At 37.8% G+C, this 27749-nt stretch overlaps 1 protein-coding gene across 1 annotated transcript in view; it reads right to left on the bottom strand.

The window, feature by feature from the left end:
• Positions 1-27749, bottom strand: part of IL1RAPL2 (interleukin 1 receptor accessory protein like 2) — a 760470-nt gene that overhangs the window by 48929 nt on the left and 683792 nt on the right. Inside the window, exon 5 of the mRNA XM_081043405.1 lies at positions 21617-21746. Coding sequence (XP_080899531.1) covers positions 21617-21746 — 130 coding nt within the window. The remainder of the gene's footprint in view (positions 1-21616; positions 21747-27749) is intronic.

The raw sequence follows: 27749 nt of genomic DNA on the forward strand, positions 1-27749 counted from the left end.
AGGCAGCACAGCAAAGTGGAACCGTGCTCCCTCCCCCCCCCCACAGTGGAGCCGAGGCCTGCGGCGGCGCTGCCTTGGCGCCCAGGACGGAGCGCAGACTCCTGGAAGGTTTGCTTTGGGGTGCGCTAGTTGGGCAAGCAGGGGAGGAGCGAGGAGGACAAGAGGAAACGCGCCGTGCTCTCCCCACACCCCACGGTAGAGCCGCGGCCCTGCAGTGTGCCCACAGCAGCAGCGGCTGGCAGCACCCAGGGCTCTAGAGTCCCACGGGAGCCCAGGGTGCAGCGGAGAGCGCAGGGTCCAGGAGGTGGGCTCTTTCCCTGCGTCCCACAGCTGATCGCCCCCGCCGGGGCGGGCAGCTCATGGGCCCTAGGGCAGACAAAGAACTCAGACGCCACACCTGGGCCCCTTACCCCACTTTTCGAATCCTCCCCCTGCCCTTCCAGAGACTTAAACTGACCCCTGAACTGAGGAGTAGTGTCAGATTACAGAGGGGCGTCTGTGCTCGGGCGCTGGGAAGATTGGCAGCCAGTTCTGACCTTCGGAAGAGGCTGGGAGGAGAGGATTTTCGCTGGAGGAAGAGAGAGGAGACTCCCACACCCCCAGCCACTACCTTTTCGGGCCTGAGGGAGGAGTGTGACGTGGCTGGCCTGGGAGAGAGAAGACCCCTCCATCCCCAGCCCCCACCCTCTCTGGCTGGCCAGGGGTGGGGCAAGGGCAACCACGGAAGCACTCCCTGAGTTCAGCAGTAAGAGGCAGACGCAGCTCCCAGCTTTCAGCAGCTTAGAGATCTCCCGCCTGCCCCCTCCCACACACCAACGGAAGAAGGGCCCTAAGACTCAGGAGTACTGGGCACAGGGCTGGTGGAGCTACTCTCAGTGTGCATTTGTGCAGGAAAGGAAAGAAACTGCACGGTCTCTCTGAAAACTGTCATCCAGAACCCTTAGCCCCTCGCATTTAAATCTACACTCCCAAATTCACTCTGGGCACCAGGGGACCAGGGCTGCCTGTGCAATAGGCAGGGAACTCTTTGGCACAGCGGAGGACAACCTGGAGATTACTTGGTGGGCTTAAGCCAAGACTGGTGCTGCTTTCTGTTTTGCTTTGCTTGTTTTTTTTTCTTTTTTTTCTGCTTGTTGTGATTTGCTTTGTTCTGCCTTTATTTCTTTGATATCTTTGCCTATGTTGAGTGGGGATTGTCGGTTGTATTTTACATGTGAATGTACTTGATTTGTTTTCCTTGTTGTTGTTGTTGTTGTTGTACTTGGTAACTTGATTTGTGCTGAAACTGCCCTAACAGGGCCCAGCTTAAGAGGCACAAGATTCAACATATCCAGAAGCCAACTCTGGACCAAACCAGAGTATTACCGGGTTTGGCCTACAAGTCACACACCCAGAGGGAATTGTCTGAAGGCACTAGAGCCCATAGAGGCCAAACCTTATTTAAGTGGCCAACCCTCACCCAGCAGAACACCCTGTGGTGGGCAGACCCAAGTTTCACAACTAGACGGCTTAGGAGTTATCCCACCTACTCACAAGCAAAAAGCAATTAAAGTACTTCTTGAACAGGACAATATACTAAACACACGAACCACCTGTGGAGCACATGCAGAGGAGAAGAACTAAGTAGTCCAAGTCAAATATAAAGGACACATACTACATAAGATAACCCAGGAGGAACTAAGAGCTCTAGGGGATCTTCTTAATACATCAAATCAAACACAGAGAGTCAGTCAGAATGGGGAGACAAAGAAACATGTCCCAAATAAAAGAACAGAAGAAACCTCCAGAACTGGAACCAAATGAAGCAGAGGTATCCAACCTGTCAGAGACAGAGTTCAGAACACTGGTGATAAGAATGTTTAAGAAGCTTAGAGAAGACATAAAGAAGGATATAGAAATCATAAAGAACAACCAATTAGAACTAAAAAAGGATGTAGAAATCTTAACGAACAACCAGCTAGAACTAAAGAACACAATTACCAAAATTAAGAACTCACTTGAAGGAATGACCAGCAGGTTAGATGAAGCAGAGGATTGAATCAGCGACTTAGAAGACAAGTTAGCAGAGATCACTCAAACTGAACAACAGAAAGAAAAAAGAATAAAAAACAATGAAGATGGGTTGAGAGACCTCTGGGATAACATCAAGCGCAACAACATGCGCATCATAGGAATACCAGAAGGCGAAGAGAGGAAGCAAGGGATTGAGAACACATTTGAGGTAATAATGTCCGAAAACTTCCCTAACCTGATGAAGGAAACGAACATACAAGCCCAGGAAGTACAGAGAGTTCCAACGAGGAAAAACCCAAACAGGCCCACACCAAGACACATTATAGTTAAAATGGCAAAGCTTAAAGACAAAGAGAGAATCTTAAAAGCAGCAAGAGAAAGGCAGAAGGTTACGTACAAGGGAACTCTCACAAGGCTATCAAATGACTCTTCTACAGAAACATTGAAGGCCAGGATGGAGTGGCAGGAGATACTCAAAGTGATGGAACACAAAGGCCTACAACCTAGATTGCTTTCTCCAGCAAGGCTATCATTTAAAGTTGATGGAGAGATAAAGAGCTTCCCAGAAAAGAAAAAACTGAAAGAATTTATTACAACCAAGCCAGCATTGCAAGAAATACTAAAAGGACTTCTGTAAACAGAAGAAAGATGAAAACAATTTACTACAAATATAAAAATGGCAATAACTATGTACCTATCAATAATCACTTTAAATGCAAACGGATTAAATGCTCCAATCAAGAGACATAGGGTGGCTGAGTGGATAAGGAAGCAAGACCCTTGTATATGCTGTATACAAGAGACCCATCTCAGATCAAAAGACACACACAGACTGAAAGTGAAAGGTTGGAGTAAGATATTTCATGCAAATGTTAGCGAGAAAAAAGCTGGAGTTGCAATACTTATATCTGACAAAATAGACTTTAATATGAAGAACATATTAAAAGACAAAGATGGGCACTATATAATAATAAAGGGATCAATCCGACAAGAGGACAAAACCCTAGTAAACATCTATGCACCTAACATAGGCGCACCTAAATATATAAAACAGGTACTGATGGACATAAAGACAGAGATCAACAGCAACACTATCATAGTACGGGACTTCAACACACCTCTGACAACAAGGGACAGGTCCTCCAGACAGAAAATCAATATGGAAACAACAGCCTTAAATGATACTTTGGACCACTGGGATTTAATCGATATTTTCAGAGCATTTCACCCCAATGCTGCAGAATACACGTTCTTCTGAAGTGCACATGGAACATTTTCCAAAATAGATCATGTTAGAACACAAAACAAGCCTTGATAAATTTAAGAAAATTGAAATCATACCAATTGTCTTCTCTGACCACAGTGCTATGAAATTAGAAATGAACTACAGGGAAAAAAAACCACGAAGACACACCAATTCATGGAGGCTGAATAACATGTTACTAAATAATGAATGGGTCAAGCAGCAGATCAAAGAAGAAATCAAAAGATATCTCGAGACAAATGAGAATGAGAACACGATGAGCCAAAATCTATGGGATGCTGCGAAAGCAGTCCTAAGAGGGCAGCTCATAGCACTCACGCCTACCTAAAGAAACAAGAAACATCACTAATTGACAGTTTATCTTCACACTTAAGGGATCTGGAAAAAGAACAGCAAAATAAGCCCAAAGGGAGCACAAGGAAGGAGATAATAAGGATCAGAGCAGAAATAAATGAAATAGAAACCAGAAAAACAATACAAAAGATCAATGAATCCAAGAGTTGGTTTTAGAGAAGATAAACAAAATTGACAAACCTTTAGCCAGACTCATTAAAAAAAGGAGAGAAAGGACCCAAATTAATAAAATCAGAAATGAAAGAGGAGAAGTGACAACAGACACCACAGAAATACAAACAATTTTAAGAAATTACTATGAGCAACTATATGCCAACAAATTTGACAATCTGGAAGAAATGGACAATTTCCTTGAGGCTCACAACCTTCCAAAGCTAACTCAAGAAGAAACAGAAAGCCTGAAGAGTCTGATTACCACCAGGGAAATTGAATCAGTACTCAATAATCTCCCAACAAACAAAATCCCTGGACCAGATGGCTTTACAGGTGAATTTTTCAAAACGTTCAAAAAAGGATTATCACCTATTCTCCTCAAGCTCTTCCAAAAAATCCAGAAGGAAGGAAGACTCCCAAACACTTTTTACGAAGCCACTATCACCCTGATCCCAAAAGCAGACAAAGACACCACAAAAAAAGAAAACTACAGGCCGATATCTCTAATGAACATAGATGCAAAAATTCTCAACAAAATATTAGCGAACAGAATTCAGCAATACATTAAAAAGATCATACACCATGATCAAGTGGGATTCATCCCTGGTATGCAGGGGTGGTTCAACATCTGCAAATCAATTAATGTGATACACCACATTAACAAAATGAAAAATAAAAACCACATGATCATATCAATAGATGCAGAAAAAGCATTTGATAAAATACAGCAAACTTTTATGATAAAAACCCTTAAGAAAGTGGGAAGAGAGGGATAATATCTTAACATAATAAAGGCCATATACGACAAACCCACAGCTAACATCATACTCAATGGGGAAAAGGTAAAACCATTCCGCCTAAGATCAGGGACAAAACAAGGTTGCCCACTTTCTCCACTTCTATTCAACATAGTGCTGGAAGTTCTAGCCACAGCAATCAGACAAGAGAAAGAAATAAAAGGCATCCAAATTGGTAAGGAGGAAGTAAAATTATCACTATATGCAGATGATATGATACTATATATAGAGAACCCTAAAGACTCCACCAAGAAACTATTAGAACTGATAGATGAATTTAGTAAAGTAGCAGGATATAAAATTAATATTCGGAAATCAGTTGCATTTGTAAATACCAATGATAAAATATCAGAAGGAGAAATTAAAAAAACAATTCCATTACAATTGCTCCAAAGACTATAAAATATCTGGGAATAAATCTAACCAAAGATGTAAAAGATCTGTACTCAGAAAATTATACGACACTGAAGAAAGAAATGAAAGAAGACATAAATAGATGGAAACACATTCCATGTTCATGGATAGGAAGAATTAATATAGTGAAAATGTCCATACTGCCTAAGGCAATATACTTATTCAACGCAATTCCTATCAAACTACCAAAGACGTTTTTCACAGAAATAGAACAGATAATCCTAAAATTTATATGGGACCATAAAAGACCTCGGACAGCCTCAGCAATTTTGATAAGAACAAAATAAGAACAAATTGAGAGGTATAACGATACCTGATTTCAAACTATACTACCAGGCTATAGTAATCAAAACAGCATGGTACTGGCATAAAAATAGACACATAGATCAATGGAACATAATAGACAGTCCAGAAGTAAATCCATGCCTATATGCCCATCTAATCTACGACAATGGAAGCAAGAATGTACGATGGGGTAAAGACAGTCTGTTCAATAAGTGGTGTTGGGAAACCTGGACAGACACATGCAAGAAAATGAAGCTGGACCACCTCCTTACACCATATACAAAAATGAATTCAAAATGGCTTAAAGACTTAAATGTAAGATCTGAAACCATAAAATATCTAGAAGAAAATATAGGAAGAAACTTCATGTACATTACCCGGAATAAGATTTTCCCTGATATATTCCCTCGCACGAGGGAAGTAAGAGAAAAAATAAACATGTGGGATTACATCAAACTAAAAAGTTTTTTTCACAGCAAAGGAAACCATCAATAAAACAAAAAGGGATCCTACTGTATGGGAAAAGATATTTGCCAATGATATATCTGATAAGGGATTAATATCACAAATCTATAAAAAACTTACTCAACTCAACTCCAAAAAAACAAACAACCCAATTAAAAAATGGGCAGAGGACTTGAGGAGACATTTTTCTAAAAAGGACATACCGAAGGCAAGAAGACATATGAAGAAATGCTCAACCTCACTAACCATCAGAGAAATGCAAATAAAAACCACAATGAGATACCACCTCACTCCAGTCAAAATGGCTATCATCAATAAATCAACAAACAACAAATGCTGGCGGGGATGTGGAGAAAAGGGAACGCTAGTGCACTGTTGGTGGGATTGCAGATTAGTGCAGCCACTATGGAAAACAGTATGGAGGTATCTCAGGAATCTGAAAATGGAACTACCCTATGATCCAGTAATTCCACTCCTAGGCATCTACCCGGAGAAATCCAAAACTCCAATTCAAAAATCTGTATGCACTCCTATGTTTATTGCAGCAGTTTACACAATAGCCAAAATATGGAACCAACCGAAATGCCCATTGGTAGATGACTGGATTAAGAAGCTGTGGTACATTTATACAATGGAGTATTACGCAGCCATAAAGAAGAAAGAAATCTTATCATTTGCAACAACATGGATGGATCTAGAGAACATTATGTTAAGTGAAATAAGTCAGAAAGAGAAAGACAAGTACCATATGATCTCACTTATATGCGGAATCTAAAGAAAAGAATATGTGAATGCAGTGATCAGAGACAGTTTTGAGGACACAAAGAAAAAAACGAGAGTTGTTAGATGGGTGGGGGCGGGGGGGTTGGGGATAAGGGGAAAGGTGAAGGGATTAGGAAGCAGCTGATAACCACAAGATGGCCTCAGGGTTTTCTGAAAATTAATTTGGGGAACTTATTCAATAATGTTGTAAAGATTTTGTTGGGTATCCGAAGGACATGCATCCTATTTGGGAGACCACCACAGAGATAATGTGGATGCCTGACCATGGCATTGTACACCAGAAGCTAAACATTAATGAATGCCAACTATAATTTTATACATATAATGTGATGGCTCGGTGTGAGGTCAGAGGGATAATGGATGGGGGGAGGGGGGTTCACAGTGTGAGGGATATAAATGATGAACGTCTAAGTATTACCTTGTCTTGTACACCTGAAACTAAAAAAAAAAAAAAAATCATCAGATCTATATGGAACCACAAAAGGCCCTGAATAGCCAATCCTAAGAAAAAGGAACAATGCTGGAGGTACCAGACTCCCTGACTCCTGGTTGTATGTACTACAGGGTAACAATAATCAAAACAGTATGGTACTGGCAGAAAAACAAACACCATCCAATGGAATAGAATCAAGAACCCAGAAATAAACCCACATAAATAAGGACAGATAATTTTTGACAAAGAAGCAAAAAAAAAAAAACCACAAAACAAAAACAAACAAACAAAAAAAAAACATGCAACGGAGAAAAGACAGCCTCTTCAATAAATGGTGCTGGCAGAATTGGAAAGCCACGTGTAAAAGAATGAAAGTAGGCTGCTATCTGTCACCATGTACCACAATTAATTCAAAATAGATCAAGGACCTAAACATAAGACCTGAAACAATAAACTGCATAGAAGTAAACATAGGTACTAAGCTTATGGACCTTGGGTTCAAAGAGCATTTTATGAATTTGACTACAAAGGCAAGGGAAGTAAAAGCTAAAATAATGAATGGAACTATATCAAATTTAAAAGCTTCTGCACAGCAAAGAAACCGTCGACAAAATAAAGAGGCAACCAACTGAATGGGAGAAGATTTCTGCGAACAGTGTCTCCGATAAAGGGGTAATATCAAAAATATACAAGGAACTCATGCAACTCAACAAAAACAACAACAATAAAAAAAACAAGGAAACAACCCAATTGAAAAATGGGCAGAAGACCTGAAGAGACATTTCTCCAAAGAGGACATACAAATGGCAAATAGACATATGAAAGAATGCTCAACATCACTAATCATCAGAGAAATGTAAAGAAATGTAAATAAAAACCACAATGAGATATCACTCACCCCAGTTAGAATGGCTATGGTCAACAAGACAAATAGTAAGAAGTATTGGAGAGGCTGTGGAGAGAAAGGAACCCTCATACACTGTTGGTGGGAATGCAGACCTGTGCAGCCGGTATGGAAGACAGTGTGGAAGTTCCTCAAAAAATTACAAATAGAATTACTGTATGACCTGGCAATCCCTCTCCTGTGTATCTACCCAGAAACTCTGAAAACATTTATCCATAAAGATATATGTGCTCTGATGTTCATTGGAGCTTTATTTATGGTGGCCAAGACATGGAAACAACCGAAGTGTCCTTCCATGGATGGTTGGATAAAGAAGATGTGGTATATATACACAATGTGGAATACTATTCTGACATAAGAAAAGATGAAATAGTGCCATTTGCAGCTACATGATTGGATTTTGAGATTATTATGCCAAGCGAAATAAGCTAAACAGGAAAAGTTGAGAAACATGATTTCACTGATATGTGGGATATAAAACTTAAAACAACAATGGAAGAACACAAATGAAGAAAGAAAAACTCATATACACAGACAATAGTTTAGTGCTTACCAGAGGGTAAGGGGTTATGGGGGTGGTAAATGAGGGTAAAAGGGATCAAATATGTGATGATGGAAATTGAAATGACTCTGGGTGGTAAACACATAATGTGATACATAGATGATATATTACAGAATTATACACCTGAAACCTATGTAACTTTACTAACAATTGTCACCACAATAAACTTAATGAAAAAAAAAGGAAATCTCAATGTTATTTAGGTTGCCAAAATGCTTTCGCATTCTACTGTGTAGTATAAAAACATGAAGAAGTATATTATTATTATTATTATTATTATTATTATTATTATTATTAGCAAATAAAAGTATCCAGTCTGGAGCAGCTTACAATACAATACAAGACAATATTTGAGATTGGTCATCTAGAATCTGTTCAGTAAATAAAGAACGATAACAAATACATCTTAGGTAGGTTTTAAATATTTTATGTATAGGTCAAAGCTAAAACTCACTGTGGAATTGGAACTGAGAATAATAGAGTCAAGACTCCTCCAAAATTTGAAACTTATTTAAATCAAAGGCAAAGTGATTGATCAGTGTTTTCTCATCTTCCAGTGAGATGAGTTTAGAGTGAGGGAAAATAAGACATGCTTTGTGTGTGTGTGTGTGTGTGTGTGTGTGTGTGTGTGCATGTGTGTGCGCGCGAGAGTGTATTAGCTCAATTTTGGAAAGGTCAAAGCAGGTGGGTGCTTGAAGGCACTGCAAAAGTGTTGGGAAGTTGCCAAAACAGAGCCCATCATTTTGCCTCTGGCTGCCTGGAGCCTCAATAGTTTCCTCTGTAGTTTGAAAACAAACTCCATATTCACAGCTCCATATTTTTTTCTAATGAGTTATTGAAAGGTTAATAGGGGTCTTTAAGATTGACTCACCTTATTTCAAAAATAAAATCTTTTTTTACCTGTATCACATTCCCTCTTTCGTTAAGAGCATTTAAATCCTTCAAGGAGAGGATGTTAAGGTAAAGGGATGGAAATGCAAGGCCAGAAAGTGGTGAAAGCAGGAATGAAGAAACCAAAACTAAAAACAAAGCCCATATTCAACTTGTAGCCTTTCAGGAATTGAAAGTAAATGAAAATATTTGCATTTTAAAAAACTTGTCTAAAAAAAAAAAAAAACACCTCAAGATAAATTGAATATGTTTTTCAGGCCAAGAATTACAAAAGATTTGGTAAACTGTTTTATGGTATTGCTTGAGAAAAAAAACACATTAGATATTGATAAGGAAATGTGAAAAGTGAGGTTTATAATTCCAAAGTTACTTTCTACCGGGGCAAAGCAATTGCATTGGAATTCATGCAGTCTCCTTCCACAATGAGATTCAATTCACAGCCCTGCAAGCAAGCTTAAAGACTATTATTTCTTGTTTAATAGAACTGGTTCAATTTCTCTGGCATTTTTTTTAGCACTGAGGAATACCCATCAGTAAATTATATATCTATATCTATCTATATATATATGTATATATATATATTTTAATTTTCAAGCCTTTGATAAGATTAATTTAAGAGAAAGTTCTATAAAGATATGGGGCTGAGTTGGCCTTCCTGGAATGCTTACAACCAAAGACTATCACTTTTGTGAACTCTTTTATCCTACTTTGAAAGCATTGCCATTAAGTTTTAACACAGGGTCAGAAATTAGGAAGTTCTCTTCTAATGAAGGTTTCCACTGGGTCTCTTCCAAATAATTGTTTGACTTCTCTAAATAGACATGGTAGAGATTATAGAGAGCAGCTTGTTGTAATGACTTTAAAATGGTAGAAAAAAATAACCAAACTTGCACAATCACAGCTTATGCTACTGTACACACCAAATTCCCTTAACATCCCTACAAATGATGTCTTCTAGGGTCAGTGGAAAGGCTTTGATGGAGTTGTATGGGATAAGCTAGCAGTTGTGAGTAGGTTCAGATTTCCTTAGGGCTCAGTCTCTTAGCAACATCAGAGACTTAAGAGAGCTACACCAATTTCTACCTAAAAGGAGATAAAGGTGGAATTTTTGTGCCCAGAGTCAAGTCTGAGTTCTTTGGCAATAGGCTGGAAGTCAGGAGATTCAAGGAACCATGGTGGTCAAAGTAACATAGACAGCAAACAAATGAGATTCCCAAACCCTGGTCAGGATTTGATCAAATAAGTAAGTCAAGCTGCAGGGGAACTGCTAAATTATAAAGTTGAACTTACTATAGTCTTAGTGACATTGTTTCATCATCCTTTTGGTAAATATTTAAGCTTTTTTCCTTAGGTATATTTTTTCACAGTTTTTCATTCCTCTGGGGCAATGCAGAGTTAAATGGTTGTGACACATACTTCTAGGATCAAGCTGCTGTCCCTAAAACAGAGAACCTAGGCATCATGGCAAGTCCTCTTGCCAGATCTAGTACCACTGTGGTAGTTTCTCCACAAGTAAACCGCTTGAGAGTAATTTATTTACACCCCCACTCTTGGATCTACTGGGCAGTGCACTTCTGACTAGCATGCACAAACTAAGAGCTATGATTCAATTACAGTATGAAACAAATACAATACCCTGAAGGAGGTCCATGCATCCAGAAGGAAATTTCATTTCCAGAAATGCATTTGAGAGGAATCCTCTACTTAACATCTTCAGCTTTCTTCCACCATAACTGTTCCCTTTGGATAAAATGTATGGGCGATGAAATAATGCATACCTTCTCTTGGTTAAACTATTGGTGTGGTATGAGGAGCAATTTTTTTTCATTGAAATTACTGAATTTGTTACAATCTGCCATGCTGTGTAAAAATCAGGTTTGCTTTGCAACAAGCACATTCCTTTTGGAGGCTAGAAGACAGAATCTAATAATTAACTCCTGTGTTATCATAAATGTCCATAGCCTTAACGAATTCCTGCACCCACAAAAACTCCCAAATAGATCACAGATCACACAATTAATATTACAAAATATCTGACTGTATGTTGATCTTGGCCAGGAATTCCTGTCAATTCTCTGGAGATGTCTATAGTTACTAGTTGGGTTTTGTGAATTTTTCTAAACAAATTCCATGTTACTTTTCTCCTCTGCAAATATAGGTATTTACCCTCTTTTACTGAGAGAGGTAGGAAAGGTGAAAAAAAAAGATGCAACAAAATCAAATAAACAGGCCCGCACCTTCGGCTGTGGAAACGTGGTCCACATCTGTGGCGGTGGAAACGAGGCCAGCATCTGCAGCTGTAGAGATGCAGGGGATCCCAGGACGGAACAGAGAATACAAAAGCCAGGAGGGCCCAGCTTAAGAGGCACAAGATTCAACACACACAGAGGCCAACTCCAGACCAAACCAGAGTACTACTGGGTTTGACCTACCAGTGACACATCCAGAGGGAATTCTCTATAGGCACAAGAACAAATAGAGGTCAAACCACATTTAAGTGGTCAACCATCACGCAGTAGAACACCCTGTTGTGGGCAGAGCCAAGTCTCACAACTAGTCAGCCTAGGAGTTAACCCCACCTACTCACAAGTGAAAAGCAATTAAAGATCTTCTTTAACAGGACAATATACACAACACAAGAGTCACCTTTGGAGCACACGCAGAGAAGAACGAAGTAGTGCAAGTCAAATATAAAGGACACATACTAAAAAAGATAACCCAGCAAGAACTAAGAACTCTAGGGGATCTACCTAATACATCGAATAAAACACAGAGAGTCAACCAGAATGGGGAAACAAAGAAACATGTCCCAAATAAAAGAACAGAAGAAACCTCCAGAAATGGAACCAAATGAAACAGAGGTAACCAACCTATCAGAGACAGAGTTCAGAACACTGGTGATAAGAATGTTTAAGGAGCTTAGAGACGACATAAAGAAGGATAGAGAAATCATAATGAACAACCAGTTAGAAATAAAAAAAGCATTTACTAAAATGAAGGACTCACTTGAAGGAATTAACAACAGGTTACATGAAGCAGAAGATTGAATCAGTGACTTAGAAGACAAGTTAGCAGAGATCACCCAAACAGAACAACAGAAAGGAAAAAAAATAAGAAACAATGAAGATGATTTAAGAGACCTCTAGGATAACATCTAGTGCAACAACATGCACATCATAGGAATACCCGAAGATGAAGAGAGGAAGCAAGGGATTGAGAACATATTTGAAGTAATAATGTCTGAAAACTTCCCTAACATGATGAAGAAAACCAACATACAAGCCCAGGAAGTACAGAGAGTTCCAACCAGGAAGTACAGAGAGTTCCAACTGTTTCATTTGGTTCCATTTCTGGAGGTTTCAAACAGGTCTCCACCAGGACACATTATAGTTAAAATGGCAAAGCTTAAAGACAAAGAGAGAATCCTAAAAACAGCAAGAAAAAGACAGAGGCTTACATACAAGGGAACTCCCATAAAAGTATCAAATGACTTTTCTACAAAAACATTGAAGGCCAGGAGGGAGTGGCAGGAGATACTCAAAGTGATGGAACACAAAGGCCTACAACCTAGATTGCTTTCTCCAGCAAGGCTATCATTTAAAGTTGATGGAGAGATAAAGAGCTTCCCAGAGAAAAATAAGCTAAAGGAATTTATTACCACCAAGCCAGCATTGCAAGAAATACTAAAAGGACTTCTGTAAATAAAAAAAAGATGAAAACAATCTAACTGCAAATTTAAAAATGGCAATTACTATGTACCTATCAATAATCACTTTATCTGTAAACGGATTAAATGCTACAAACAAGAGACATGAGGTGGCTGATTGGATAAGAAAGCAAGACCCTTGTATATGCTGTATACAAGAGATTCACCTCAGATCAAAAGACACACAGGCTGAAAGTGAAAGGTTGGAGTAAGATATTTTGTTCAAATGGAAATGAGAAAAAATCTGGAGTTGCAATACTTATATCTGACAAAATAGACTTTAAAATGAAGAACACAATAAAAGATAAAGATGGGCACTATATAATAATAAAGGGATCGAGCCGACAAGGGGACAAAACCCTAGCAAACATCTATGCACCCAACATAGGAGCACCTAAATATATAAAACAGATACTGACTGACATAAAGACAGAGACCAACAGTAACACTATCATAGTAGGGGACTTCAACACAACTCTGACAACAAGGGACGAGTTTTCCAGACAGAAAATCAATATGGAAACAACAGCCTTAAATGATACATTAGAACACTTGGATTTAATCGATATTTTCAGAGCATTTCACCCCAATGCTGCAAAATACACTTTTTTCTCAAGCGCACATGGAATATTTTCCAAGCTAGACCGTATGTTAGGCCACAAAACAAGTCTTGATAAATTTAAGAAAATTGAAATCATACCTATTGTCTTCTCTGATCACAGTGCTATGAAATTAGAAATGAACTACAGGAAGAAAACTGGAAGATACTTCAATTCACGGAGGCTGAACAACATGTTACTAAATAATGAATGGCTCAACCAGGAGATCAAGGAAGAAATAAAAATATATCTCGTGACAAACAAAAATGAAAACACGACAACCCAAAATCTATGGGATGCCGCGAAAGCAGTCCTAAGAGGGAAATTCATAGCATTGCAGGCCTACGTAAAGAAACAAGAAAAATCACGAATCAACAGTTTATCTTCACATTTAAGGGATCTGGAAAAAGAACAGCAAAATAAGCACAAATGGAGTAGAAGGAAGGGGATAATAAAGATCAGAGCGGAAATAAATGAAATAGAAACCAGAAAAACAATACAAAACATTAATGAATCCAAGAGTTGGTTCTTAGAGAAGATAAACAAAATTAAAATTGACCAACCGTTAGCCAGACTCATTAAAAAAAAGAGATAGGACCCAAATTACTAACATCAGAAATGAAAATGGAGAAGTGACAACAGACACTGCAGAAATACAAAGAAAAATAAGAAATTACTATGAGCAACTATATGCCAACAAATTTGACAATCTGGAAGAAATGGACAATTTTCGAGAGGTGTACAACCTTCCAAGGCAAACTCAAGAAGAAACAGGAAACCTGAATAGCCTTAATACCACTAGGAAAATGGAATCAGTAATCAACTATATCCCAACAAACAAAAGCCCTGGACCTGATGGCTTTAAAGGTGAATTTTACAAAACGTTTAAAAAATAATTATCACCAATTCTCCTTAAGCTCTTCCAAAAAATCCAGAAGGAGGGAAGGCTCCCAAACAGTTTTTATGAAGCCACTCTCACCCTGATCCCATAATCCGACAAAGACACCACTAAAAAAGAAAACTACAGGCTGACATCTCTAATGAACATAGATGCAAAAATCCTCAACAAAATATTAGCGAACGGAATTCAACAATACATTAAAAAGATCATACAGTATGATCAAGTGAGATTCATCCCTGGTATGCAAGGGTGGTTCAACATCCGCAAATCAATTAATGTGATACACCACATTAACAAAATGAAAAATAAAAATCACATGGTCATATCAATAGATGCAGAAAAAGCATTTGATAAAATCCATGAGGAATTCATGATAAAAACCCTTAAGACAGTGGGAATAGAGGGATTATCTCTCAACATAATAAAGGCCATATATGATAAACCCACAGCTACCATCATACTGAATGGGGAATATCTAAAACCATTCCCCTTAAGATCAGGAACAAGGCAATGTTGCCCACTTTCTTCACTTCTATTCAACATAGTGCTGGAAGTTCTATCCACAGCAATCAGACAAGAGAAAGAAATAAAAGGCATCTAAATCGGTGAGGTGGAAGTAAAATTGTCATTATATGCAGATGATATGATACTATAGAGAGAGAACCCTAAAGACTCCACCAAGAAACTATTAGAGCTGATAGATGAATTTAGTAAAGTTGCAGGATACAAAATTAATATTCAGAAATCAGTTGCATTTGTATATACCAATAATAAAACAACAGAAGGAGAAATTAAAAAAGCAATCCCATTTACAATTGCTTCTAAGACTGTAAAATACCTGGGAACAAATTTAACCAAGAAGTAAAAGATGTGTACTCAGAAAATTATAAGACACTGAAGAAAGAAATGAAAGAAGATACAAATAGATGGAAACACATACCATGTTCCTGGATAGGATGAATATAGTTAAAATGTCCATACTGCCTAAGGCAATATACCTATTCAATGCAATTCCTATCAAACTACCAAGGACGTTTTTCACAGAAATAGAACATATAATCCTATAATTTATATGGGACCATAAAAGACCCCAGATAGCCTCAGCAATATTGAGAAATAAGAACAAGGTGGGAGGTATAACAATACCTGACATCAAATTATACTACAAGGCTACAGTAATCAAAACAGCATGGTACTGGCATAAAAAGAGACACATAGATCAATGGAACAAAATAGAGATTCCTGAAATAAATTCATGCCTATATGGCCATTTAATCTATGACAATGCAAGCAACAATGTATGGTGGGTTAAAAAGAGTCTATTCAATAAATGGTGCTGGAAAACGTGGACAGACACATGCAAAAAAATGAAGCTGGACCACCTCTTTACACCATATACACAAAATAAATTCAAAATGGCTTAAAGCCTTAAATGTAAGATCCGAAACCATGAAATACATAGAAGAAAATATAGGAAGAAACTTCACAGACATTACCTGAAGTAAGATTTTTACTGATATATTCCCTTGCGCAAGGGAAGTAAGTGAACAAATAAACAGGTGGGATTACATCAAACTAAAAAGTTTTTTCACAGCAAAGGAAACCATCAATAAAACAAAAAGGGACCCTACTGAATGGGAAAAGATATTTGCCAATGATATATCTGAAAAGGGGTTAATATCACAAATTTATAAAAAACTCAGTCAACTCACCCTCAAAAAACCAACAACCCAATTAAAAAATGGGCAGAGGACATGAAGAGACATTTTTCTAAAAGGGACATACAGATTTCAAACAGACATATGAAAAATGCTCAAACTCTCTAATAATTAGAGAGATGCAAATAAAAACCACCATGAGATACCACCTTACCCCAGTCAAAATGGCTATCATCAATAAATCAACAAACAAGTGTTGGTGCGGATGTGGAGAAAAGGGAACCCTTGTGCACTGTTGGTGGGATTGCAGATTTTGCAGCCACTCTGGAAAGCAGTATGGAGGTATCTCAAAAATCTGAAAATGGAACTACCTTATGATCCATCAATTCCACTCCTAGGTATCTATCTGGAGAAATGTAAAACTCTGATTCAAAAAACTTTATGCACTCCTATGTTTATTGCAGCACTATGCACAATACCCAAGACATGGAAACAACCGAAATGCCAGTCGGTAGATGACTGGATTAAGAAACTGTGGTACATTTATATAATGGAGTATTACGCATCCATAAAGAAGAAAGAAATCTTACCATTTGCAACAACATGGATGGACCTAGAGAACATTATGTTAAGTGAAATAAGTGAGACAGAGAAATACAAATACCATATGATCTCACTTATATGTGGAATCTAAAGAAGAGAATAAGTGAATGAACTCATCAGAAACAGTTTTGGAGATAAAGAGGAAAAATTGAGGGTTGCTAGATGGGTGGGGGGGTGGGGTTAAAGGGGAAGGTGAGAGGATTAGAAAACAGTCTGTAACCACAAGATGGCCACGGGGTTTTGAAAATTAATTTGGGGAATATAATAAATAATGTTGTAAAGATTTTGTAGGATATCCAATGGACACCTGTCTCATTAAGGAGACCACCTCAGGGATGATGTAGATTCCTGATCACTGCATTGTACACCTGAAGCTGAAGCTGAACAATAATGAATGTCAACTACAAGTTTGTATATATATATGGCGTTTTGCAAGTCCTGAAAGGTTAACTTCCTATAGTGCTTACTATCTGGTTGACTCATTTGTCACCTAATATAGTGGCTTGAACTGGGCTGAATTGTTTCACATATGTATGTTTTGTCTCTATTTTCTGCTAGAGAGTGGCATCAGTGCCTAATTTTTAAAAATGGTATAACCACTTTGGAATACAGTTTTTCAGATAGTTGGCAAGTTAAATAATCCTGCAGAAGAAAAAGGACAGCAGGTAAAAACTAAGAAATCTGAATAAAATATGGATTTTTGTTAATAATGTATCAATTTTGGTTCATTAATTGTAACAAATGTACTGTTTTAACTTTAGATGTTAATAACGTGGAAAATTGGGTTTGGAGTATATAGGAATCTCTATACTCTTTGCTATTGACTGAAAGTTTGCCCCTGCCTGCCAATTCATATGTTGAAATCCTAACCCCTAATGTGATGATTATTAAGAGGTGGGGCTTTTAGGAGGTGATTAGGTCATGTAAGTAGAGCTTAATGAATGGGATTTGTGTCCTTATAAAAGAGGCTCCAGAGACCTCTCTTTCCTTTCTTCTGCCATGTGAGGACATGTGAGGGTACAGTGAGAAGACAGTTGTCTATAAACCAGGATGTTGGACCTTATCAGACATTGAACTGGTTGGTGCCTTGACATTAGACTTCCCAGTCTCTAGAAACATGAGAACAAAATATGTATTGTTTAAGGCACTCAGATTACAGAATTTTTGTTATAGTAGCCCTAGTAGACTAAGACACTATCTTCACAATTTTTCAGCAAATCTAAAATTATCCTAAAAAATAAAGTTTGTATTAAAAGGGGGCTTAAAAAAGGAACTTAAAATCGAAATGTATATAATTCAGCATGTTGTATAATTCAGACTCTCCATGTCTAGGTACTTACCCAAGAAAAAAGGAAATATATATACATACAAAAATGCATATATACATGTTCATAGCAGCTTATCTCTGCAAACCAAAATTAATTTTAGATTTTAATGAAGAATAATAAGCATTTATTTAAACAAAAGAGCTGAAGCCCTGGAGACACAGATTTAGGTAACAAATTGTCCACTGAGACAAAGGGAAGTCTGTTTTTATAGCAAAAGTTCCCACCCCTGTTCCCAGTCAGGTACATTTTACATAAATGAAGTATCCAAATTGTGCAGCTCTGATTGGATGGTGTGGGTATTAGTCCATTGGTAGAAAGATGAAGACAGGGTTTCCTTTACAATACTTGATTCAGACAGCATAAACAGAGCAGGGCATAGTGCTGGAAGCTAAGGGTTCAGTCTGAGGTTCTTCCTTGTATACAGAGTACGTGAGAAGCCCCTGTCAGCAAATGGGCACTAGGCTCTTACTATTTATACAATTTGAGCCCTTGTTTGACCATTGGGAGTCTATCTCAGCAGATAAATTTCTTCTTGGGGTTAATATCAAATGATTCTTTCTTCTTGAGTTCCACATCTGTAATAGCCCCCAAACTGGAAACAATCCTAATGTCCATCTACAAATGAATGTATAATCAAGCTGTCTGTGAGTATATTCATATAATGGAATACTACTCAGCAATAAAAAAGAATGAACTATTGATACATATAAAAGGTAGATGGATCTTAAAATAATTGTGTTAACTAAAACAATGTAGACGAAAAAAGTACATCCTGCACGATTTCATTTACATAAAACTAGAAAATGAAAATTGATTTATAGTGAGAGAAATATCAGTATTGTGAAAGAAGAGGATGGAGGGGATTACCAAGGGGCACTAGGAAACTTGTGGGGGATTGATATGTTCATTATCTTGATTGTGGCAATGGTTTCATATATATATATATATATATATATATATATATATATATATATATATATATATATATATATATATATATATTATCAGCTCTTACAGATTGTACACTTTAAATTATGTGCTGTTCATTGTATGTTGATTATATCCCAATAAAGCTGTTTATTTTGAAAAGTCAATCTGCCATACAGGAAAAAGGAGATAATTACCTTAGGGTCATATAACTACTACCCTTGATCATGAAACATAGCTCAGAAATTTTTGGTAGTGGATATTTTACTACTATATGTTATTGTATCTACCACTTCCCCTTTGGGACCAGTTTCTATCTCTGAAAAACGAAGATGACCCTTAAAGTCTTTTACAGGCAGATACATTTAGAATAATTATAAACATGTATTCCTAAAGTAATTTAAAGAAATTTAGTTTCATTAATTTCATAAACCGTAACATGAAATTGGCTAATAAAGTGTTACTGGTTAAGAAAGTTGAAGTTTAAAAGAAAATCAATAGTTAACAACTATTTGTAAATAGCATATTGATGATTTTTCTGAACATCTGTTTTGTGTCAGGCAACAATTAGAAGTACTTTAAACAGCTTTATTGAGATCTAATTTACATACCATACAATTCATCCTGTTAAAATGTACAATCCTCTGATTTTTAGTGTATTTGCAGATATGTGAAACCATCACCACAGTCAATTTTGTAACATTTTCATCATTGCAAAACGAAGTCCCAAACCACTTAATAGGTACAAGGTTTCCTTTTGGGGTGATGAAAATGTTCTGGAACTAGATAGTAGAGGTTGTTGCACAGCACTGTGAATGTACTGTGCCAGTGAGTTGTACACTTTTGAATAGTGCATCTTATGCTATACTGTATCCCCCACACCAAACACACACACACACACACACACACACACACACACAAATGATACACTCCATTTCCCCAGCCCTAGGAAACCACTAATACACTTTCTGTATCTGTAAATTTGTCTATTCTGGACATTTCATATAAATGGAATCATACAATATGTGATCTTTCATCACTGATTTCTTTCACTAAGAATGTTTTCAAGGTACATCCATGTTGTAGTTTGTATCAGTACTTCATTTATTCTTTTATGGCTGAATAATATTACATTGTATAAAATATACTGCATTTTATTTATCCATTCATCAGTTGATGGACAGTTAGGTTATTTCCATCATTTATCTATTATGGATAATGCTTCTATGAACATCTGTGTACAAGTTGTTTTGTGGATGTATGTTTTGATTTCTTTTGATAATATATCTAGGAGGGGAATTGCTAATAACTCTATGTTTAACCATTTTGGCAAATGCCAGGCTGTTATCCAAAGTGGCTGCACTATTTTGCTCTCTCACCAGTAGTGTATGAGGGTTTCAATCTCACTACATCCCTGCCAACACTTATAATAATCTGACTCATTGATTATAGCTAACCTGCTGAGGATGAAGCATTATCACAGAGCTTTGATTTGCATTTCCCTGATGGCTAATGATGTGAGGCACCTTTTCATGTACCTTTTTCCTAGAAACATGCTCACAGAGTCAATATTTTGCATAGACTCTTAGGGGTCCATGGAACATCAATGTTATGAACCCCTAGAGTGGAGTCACTGGGTGGACACATAAAGCAAAACTGTCATGGTAATTATTATAAATTATATTTAATAATAGTAAAGGATATGAAGTATATTTGCTTATTTTACAGTTATATATTTAATAAAAAAATGAAATAATACATTTTAGTGTTAGTTGCACTGAAATATTGGATCAGCCTGTACTACATGACTCTTAATAAGAATGAAGGGGGAAGAGTCCCAATTCTTATTGTAATGAGAAATTTACATTACATGTCATCATTTCTGAAATCAAAGGGCAACCCCACAGACTGAGTGAGGTAGGAATAATTACCTATCCCTTATTTTTACAATGAGGTCATACTAAACAGGACTAGAAAATCAATAAAATAGATGCCTACATAACTCTATATAGGGAAGTATCTGTGTAACAGGAGAGTGAAAAGTGGTCATAGGGAGGTGACAACCTGAAAGTTTGTTCACTTTCAGTATGAGCAGTGGTTACTAGGAAAAATAAACACTATTAAACAAGAGTCAACTGTAATTCTGTTGAGTACTATCTTACTACTGCCACTGTGGCTTTATGCCTATGACATATGAAAGTTGTCTGTTTCTAGGGAGTAAATGAGCATTTGCCCAGTGGTCTGAGGTGTCACCTACAAAATTTGGATCTTTGCTGTGACTGGATGGTGTAACAGTGACCTAAGCTTTAGAAACTCAAAGGAATATGCTTAGACAGCTTTGAGGGGATCATTACATCCCACGCATATTCTTAGAACCTGAGAAAACCTACTTATATTGGAGGTTTACACATTTTCATTTCTTAAGGCAGCTAGTCTCACTCTCTCCACCAGATCAGCTTTAAGAAAATGGAATGATTTGGATTTGCAATTAAAATCCTTGGCCGAAGCCCTTGTAGTATATTCCACTGCTTGATTGCAAAGACAGCAAAGAAAAATAAGCAATTGAAGTTCTGTACCTTATTTCACCTTCTCTAATATGACCTGCCAGTTCTTCAATAAATTTCTCCCCTTTCATCCAGTAGATCATTGGACCGGACTCTCCACTGAATCCAAAGAATGCTTTGCAAGGGATGTTTAGAGGCTTACCTGAGAATGACAGAGAAAAAGAAATGGTTATCACTGGAAGACAGAAAAGGACCATTTAAAATCTAAAGGAAAACTCAGGGGTTATCCATTTTCTACTCTTCTTGCAATCATCTTATCACTGTACATGAGAAAAAATTAAATACAGTCTTCTGGAAAATTTTATAATTCACGATTTATCAAAGATGAGAAAGTAAAGAAACTCAATTTCTAAAATCACTTATTTTTACTACCTCCCTCCTAGGAACTAGTATAAAAGAATCAAATGGAAAGAATCCCCCTTTATTTTTCTTTGTTGAGAGTATTACCATGTGTCCTTGAAAATAAGACCTACCCGGACAATCAGCTGTAATCCATCTTTTGGAGCAAAAATTAATGTAAAGGAGTGATGTCACAGGAATGGCGGCAACGGGGTACACTTTTTGAGTTTTCCTCCTGATCTTATCACAAACGGGACATATAACCCATCAAAGAACAATCTGCTCATCACCATGCAGAACAACTAAGAGACTCGTGGAAGGATTACTTGAAGGTGTGCAAACTGGATGAGCAGGGGAAGAGGGAAGTGAGCAGAGTGGAGACGCGGCCCACATCTGTGGCTGTGGAGATGCCGACTGCATCTGCGGTGGTGGAAACACGGATGGCATCCACAGCTGCAGAGACACAGGGGATCCAAGGACAGAACAGAGAACACAAAAGCCAGGAGGTGGGCTCTTTCCTTGCGTCTCACAGCTGATCTCTCCCGTGGAGGGGGCAGCTAGATGGGCCCTAGGGCAGACAAAGAACACAAACTCCATACCTGGGCCCCTCCCCCCTTCCAATCCTATGCCTGCCCTTCCAGAGACTTAAACTGGCCTCTGAACTGAGAAGTAGTGTCAAATTACAGAGGAGACGTAGTGTTCACGCTCTGGGGAGACTGGCAGGCAGCTCTGACCAGGGAAGAGGCTGAAAAGAGTGTGATTTTTGCTGGGCTAGGAGAGAAGAGACACCTCCACCCCCAGCCACCACCTTTTACGGCCTGCAGGAAGAGTGTGACACTGCTGGGCTGGGAATGAGAAAACCGCTCCATCCTCAGCCCCCACTCTTTCTGACATGCCTAGGACGGGGCAAGTACAACTGTGGAGGCACTCCCAGGTATCAGCAGTAAGCTGCAGACACAGCTTCCGGGCTTTCAGCAGCTCAGAAATCTTCCTCCCACCACACACACACACATACACACACACACACACACACACACACACACACACACACGGAAGAAGTGCCCTAAGACTCAGGAGAACTGGACACAGTGCTGGTGGTGCTACTCTCAGTGTGCATATGTGCAGGCAAGGGCAGAAACTGCACTGATTTTGTAAAAGCTATCATCCAGACTCCTCAGCCCCACGCATCTAAATCTGCAGTCCCAAAGTCACTCTGGGCACCAGGAGACTTGCTCTGCCTGCACAATAGGCAGGGGACTCTTTGGTACAGCAGAGGACAACCTGGAGATTACTTGGTGGGCTTAAGCCAACAATGGAGCTGCTTTTTGTTTTGTTTTGTTTTGTTTTCTTTTGTCTTTATATCTTTGATATCTTTGCCTGTGGTAAGTGGGGGTTGTCGGTTGTTTTTACATGTGAATGTATTTGATTTTTTCTTTGTTGTTGGTGGTGATGTTGTGCTTGGTGATTTGCTTTGTTCTGAAATTGCCCTAACATGGCCCAGCTTAAGAGGAACAAGATTCAACACACCCAGAAGCGAACTACAGACCTAAACAGAATACTACTGGGTTTGACCTACAAGTCACACATCCAGAGGGAATTCTCTACAGGCACAAGAGCCTATAGAGGCCAAACCACATTTAAGTGGTCAGCCCTCACACAGCATAACACCCTGTGGTGGGCAGAGCCAAGTCTCAAAACTAGTCAGCCTAGGAGTTAACCACACCTACTCACAAGTGAAAAGCAATTAAAGATCTTTAACAGGACAATATACACAACACAAGAGTCACCTTTGGAGCACACGCAGAGAAGAATGAAATAGTGCAATTCAAATATAATGGACACAAACTACAAAAGATAACCCAGCAAGAACTAAGAACTCTAGTGGTTCTACCTAACACATCAAAGCAAACACAAAGAGTCAGTCAGAATGTGGAGACAAAGAAACATGTCCCAAATAAAAGAACAGAAGAAACCTCCAGGAGTGGAACCAAATGAAACAGAGTTAACCAACCTATCAGAGACAGAGTTCAGAACACTGGTGATAGCAATGTTTAAGGAGCTTAGAGACGACATAAAGAAGGATGTAGAAATCATAACGAACAACCAGTTAGAACTAAAGAACACAATTACCAAAATTAAGAACTCACTTGAAGGAATTACCAGCAGGTTAGATGAAGCAGAGGATCTAAGCAGCCACTTAGAAGACAAGTTAGCAAAGATCACCCAAACAGAACAACAGAAAGAAAAAAAATAAAAAGCAATGAAGATAGTTTAAGAGACCTCTGGGATTACATCAAGCGCAACAACATGCGCATCATAGGAATACCAGAAGATGCAGAGAGGACGCAAGTGATTGAGAACATATTTGAAGTAATAATTCTGAAAACTTCCCTAACCTGATGACGGAAACCAACATACAAGCCCAGGAAGTACAGAGAGTTCGAACCAGGATAAACCTGAACAGGTCCACACCAAGACACATTATAGTTAAAATAGCAAAGCTTAAAGAAAAAGAGAGGATCCTAAAAGCAGCAAGAAAAAGACAGAGGGTTACATACAAGGGGACTCACATAAGACTATCAAATGACTTTTCTACAGAAACATTGAAGGCCAGGAGGGAGTGGCAGGAGATACTCAAAGTGATGGAACACAAAGGCCTACAACGTAGATTGCTTTCTCCAGCAAGGCTATCATTTAAAGTTGATGGAGAGATAAAGAGCTTCCCAGAAAAAAATAAGCTAAAGGAATTTATTACCACCAAGCCAGCATTGCAAGAAATACTAAAAGGACTTCTGTAAATAGAAGAAAGATGAAAACAATCTAACTGCAAATTTAAAAATGGCAATTACCATGTACCTATCAATAATCACTTTATCTGTAAACGGATTAAATGCTACAAACAAGAGACATGAGGTGGCTGATTGGATAAGAAAGCAAGACCCTTGTATATGCTGTATACAAGTGACTCACCTCAGATCAAAAGACATACACAGGCTGAAAGTGAAGGGTTGGAGTAAGATATTTCATTCAAATGGAAATGAGAAAAAAGCTGGAGTTGCAATACTTATATCTGACAAAATAGATTTTAAAATGAAGAACACAATAAAAGATAAAGATGGGCATTATATAATAATAAAGGGATCGAGCTGACAAGGGGACAAAACCCTAGCAAACATCTATGCACCCAACATAGGAGCACCTAAATATATAAAACAGATACTGACTGACATAAAGACAGAGATCAACAGTAACACTATCATAGTAGGGGACTTCAACACACCTCTGACAAGAAGGGACAGGTCTTCCAGACAGAAAATCAACATGGAAACAACAGCCTTTTAAATGATACAATGGACCACTTGGATTTAATCGATATTTTCAGAGCATTTCACCCCAATGCTGCAAAATACACGTTTTTCTCAAGCGCAAATGGAACGTTTTCCAAGATAGACCATATATTAGGCCTCAAAACAAGTCTTGATAAATTTAAGAAAATTGAAATCATACCTATTGTCTTCTCTGACCACAGTGCTATGAAATTAGAAATGAACTACAGGAAGAAAACTGGAAGATACTTCAATTCATGGAGGCTGAACAACATGTTACTAAATAATGAATGGCTCAACCAGGAGATCAAGGAAGAAATCAAAAGATATGTCGTGACAAACAAAAATGAAAACACGACAACCCAAAATCTATGGGATGCCGCGAAAGCAGTCCTAAGAGGGAAATTCATTGCATTGCAGGCCTACCTAAAGAAACAAGAAAAATCACGAATCAACAGTTTATCTTCACATTTAAAGGATCTGGAAAAAGAACAGCAAAATAAGCACAAATGGAGTAGAAGGAAGGGGATAATAAAGATCAGAGCGGAAATAAATGAAATAGAAACCAGAAAAACAATACAAACATTAATGAATCCAAGAGTTGGTTCTTAGAGAAGATAAACAAAATTGACCAACCGTTAGCCAGACTCATTAAAAAAAAGAGATAGGACCCAAATTACTAACATCAGAAATGAAAATGGAGAAGTGACAACAGACACTGCAGAAATACAAAGAAAAATAAGAAATTTCTATGAGCAACTATATGCCAACAAATTTGACAATCTGGAAGAAATGGACAATTTTCGAGAGATGTACAACCTTCCAAGGCAAACTCAAGAAGAAACAGGAAACCTGAATAGACCTAATACCACTAGGAAAATGGAATCAGTAATCAACAATATCCCAACAAACAAAAGCCCTGGACCAGATGGCTTTAAAGGTGAATTTTACAAAACGTTCAAAAAATAATTATCACCAATTCTCCTCAAGCTCTTCCAAAAAATCCAGAAGGAGGGAAGGCTCCCAAACAGTTTTTATGAAGCCACTATCCCCCTGATTTCAAAATCAGACAAAGACACCACAAAAAAAGAAAACTACAGTCCGATATCTCTAAAGAATATATATGCAAAAATCCTCAACAAAATATTAGCAAACAGAATTCAACAATACATTAAAAAGATCATACAATATGATCAAGTGGGATTCATCCCTGGTATGCAAGGGTGGTTCAACATCCGCAAATCAATTAATGTGATACACTACATTAACAAAATGAAAAATAAAAATCACATGGTCATATCAATAGATGCAGAAACAGCATTTGATAAAATCCAGTAGCCAATTATGATAAAAACCCATAAGAAAGTGGGAATTGAGGGATCATATCTCAACATAATTAAGGCCATATATGATAAACCCACAGCTGACATCATACTCAATGGTGAAAAGCTAAAACCATTCCCCCAAGATCAGGAACAAGGCAAGGTTTTCCACTATCTCCACTTCTATTCAACATAGTGTTGGAAGTTCTAGCCACAGCAATCAGACAAGAGAAAGAAATAAAAGGCATCCAAATCGGTAAGGAGGAAGTAAAATTATCATTATATGCAGATGATATGACAGTATATATAGAGAAACCTAAAGACTCAACCAAGAAACTATTAGAGCTGATAGATTAATTTAGTGAAGTAGCAGGATAAAATTAATATTCAGAAATCAGTTGCATTTGTATATACCAATAATAAAACATCAGAAGGAGAAATTAAGAAAGCAATCCCATTTACAATTGCTCCAAAGACTATAAAATACCTGGGAATAAATTTAACCAAAGAAGTAAAAGATGTGTACTCAGAAAATTATAAGACACTGAAGAAAGACATGAAAGAAGATACAAATAGATGGAAACACATACCATGTTTGTGGATAGGAAGAATTAATATAGGTAAAATGTCCATATTGCCTAAGGCAATATACATATTCAACACAATTCCTATCAAACTACCAAGGTCGTTTCTGACAGAAATAGAACATATAATCCTAAAATTTATATGGGACTATCCAAGACCCAGCATAGCCTCAGCAATCTTGAGAAATAAGAACAAAGTGGGAGGTATAACAATACCTGACATCACGTTATATTACAAGGCTACAGTAATCAAATCAGCATGGTACTGGCATAAAGACAGACACATAGGTCAGTGAAACAGAATAGAGAGTCCAGAAATAAATTCATGCCTATATGGCCATTTTTTTTAAAAATTAAATTTATTGGGGTGACAATTGTTAGTAAATTTACATAGATTTCAGGTGTACAATTCTGTATTACATCGTCTATAAATCCCATTGTGTGTTCACCACCCAGAGTCAGTTCTCCTTCCATCACCATATATTTGATCCCCTTTACCCTCATCACCCACCCCCCATCCCCTTACCCTCTGGTAACCACTAAATTATTGTCTGTGTCTATGAGTTTTTGTTTC

The sequence above is a fragment of the Rhinolophus hipposideros genome (genome assembly GCF_964194185.1).
Source record: "Rhinolophus hipposideros genome assembly, chromosome: X".
NCBI classification, from domain to species: Eukaryota; Metazoa; Chordata; class Mammalia; order Chiroptera; family Rhinolophidae; genus Rhinolophus; species Rhinolophus hipposideros.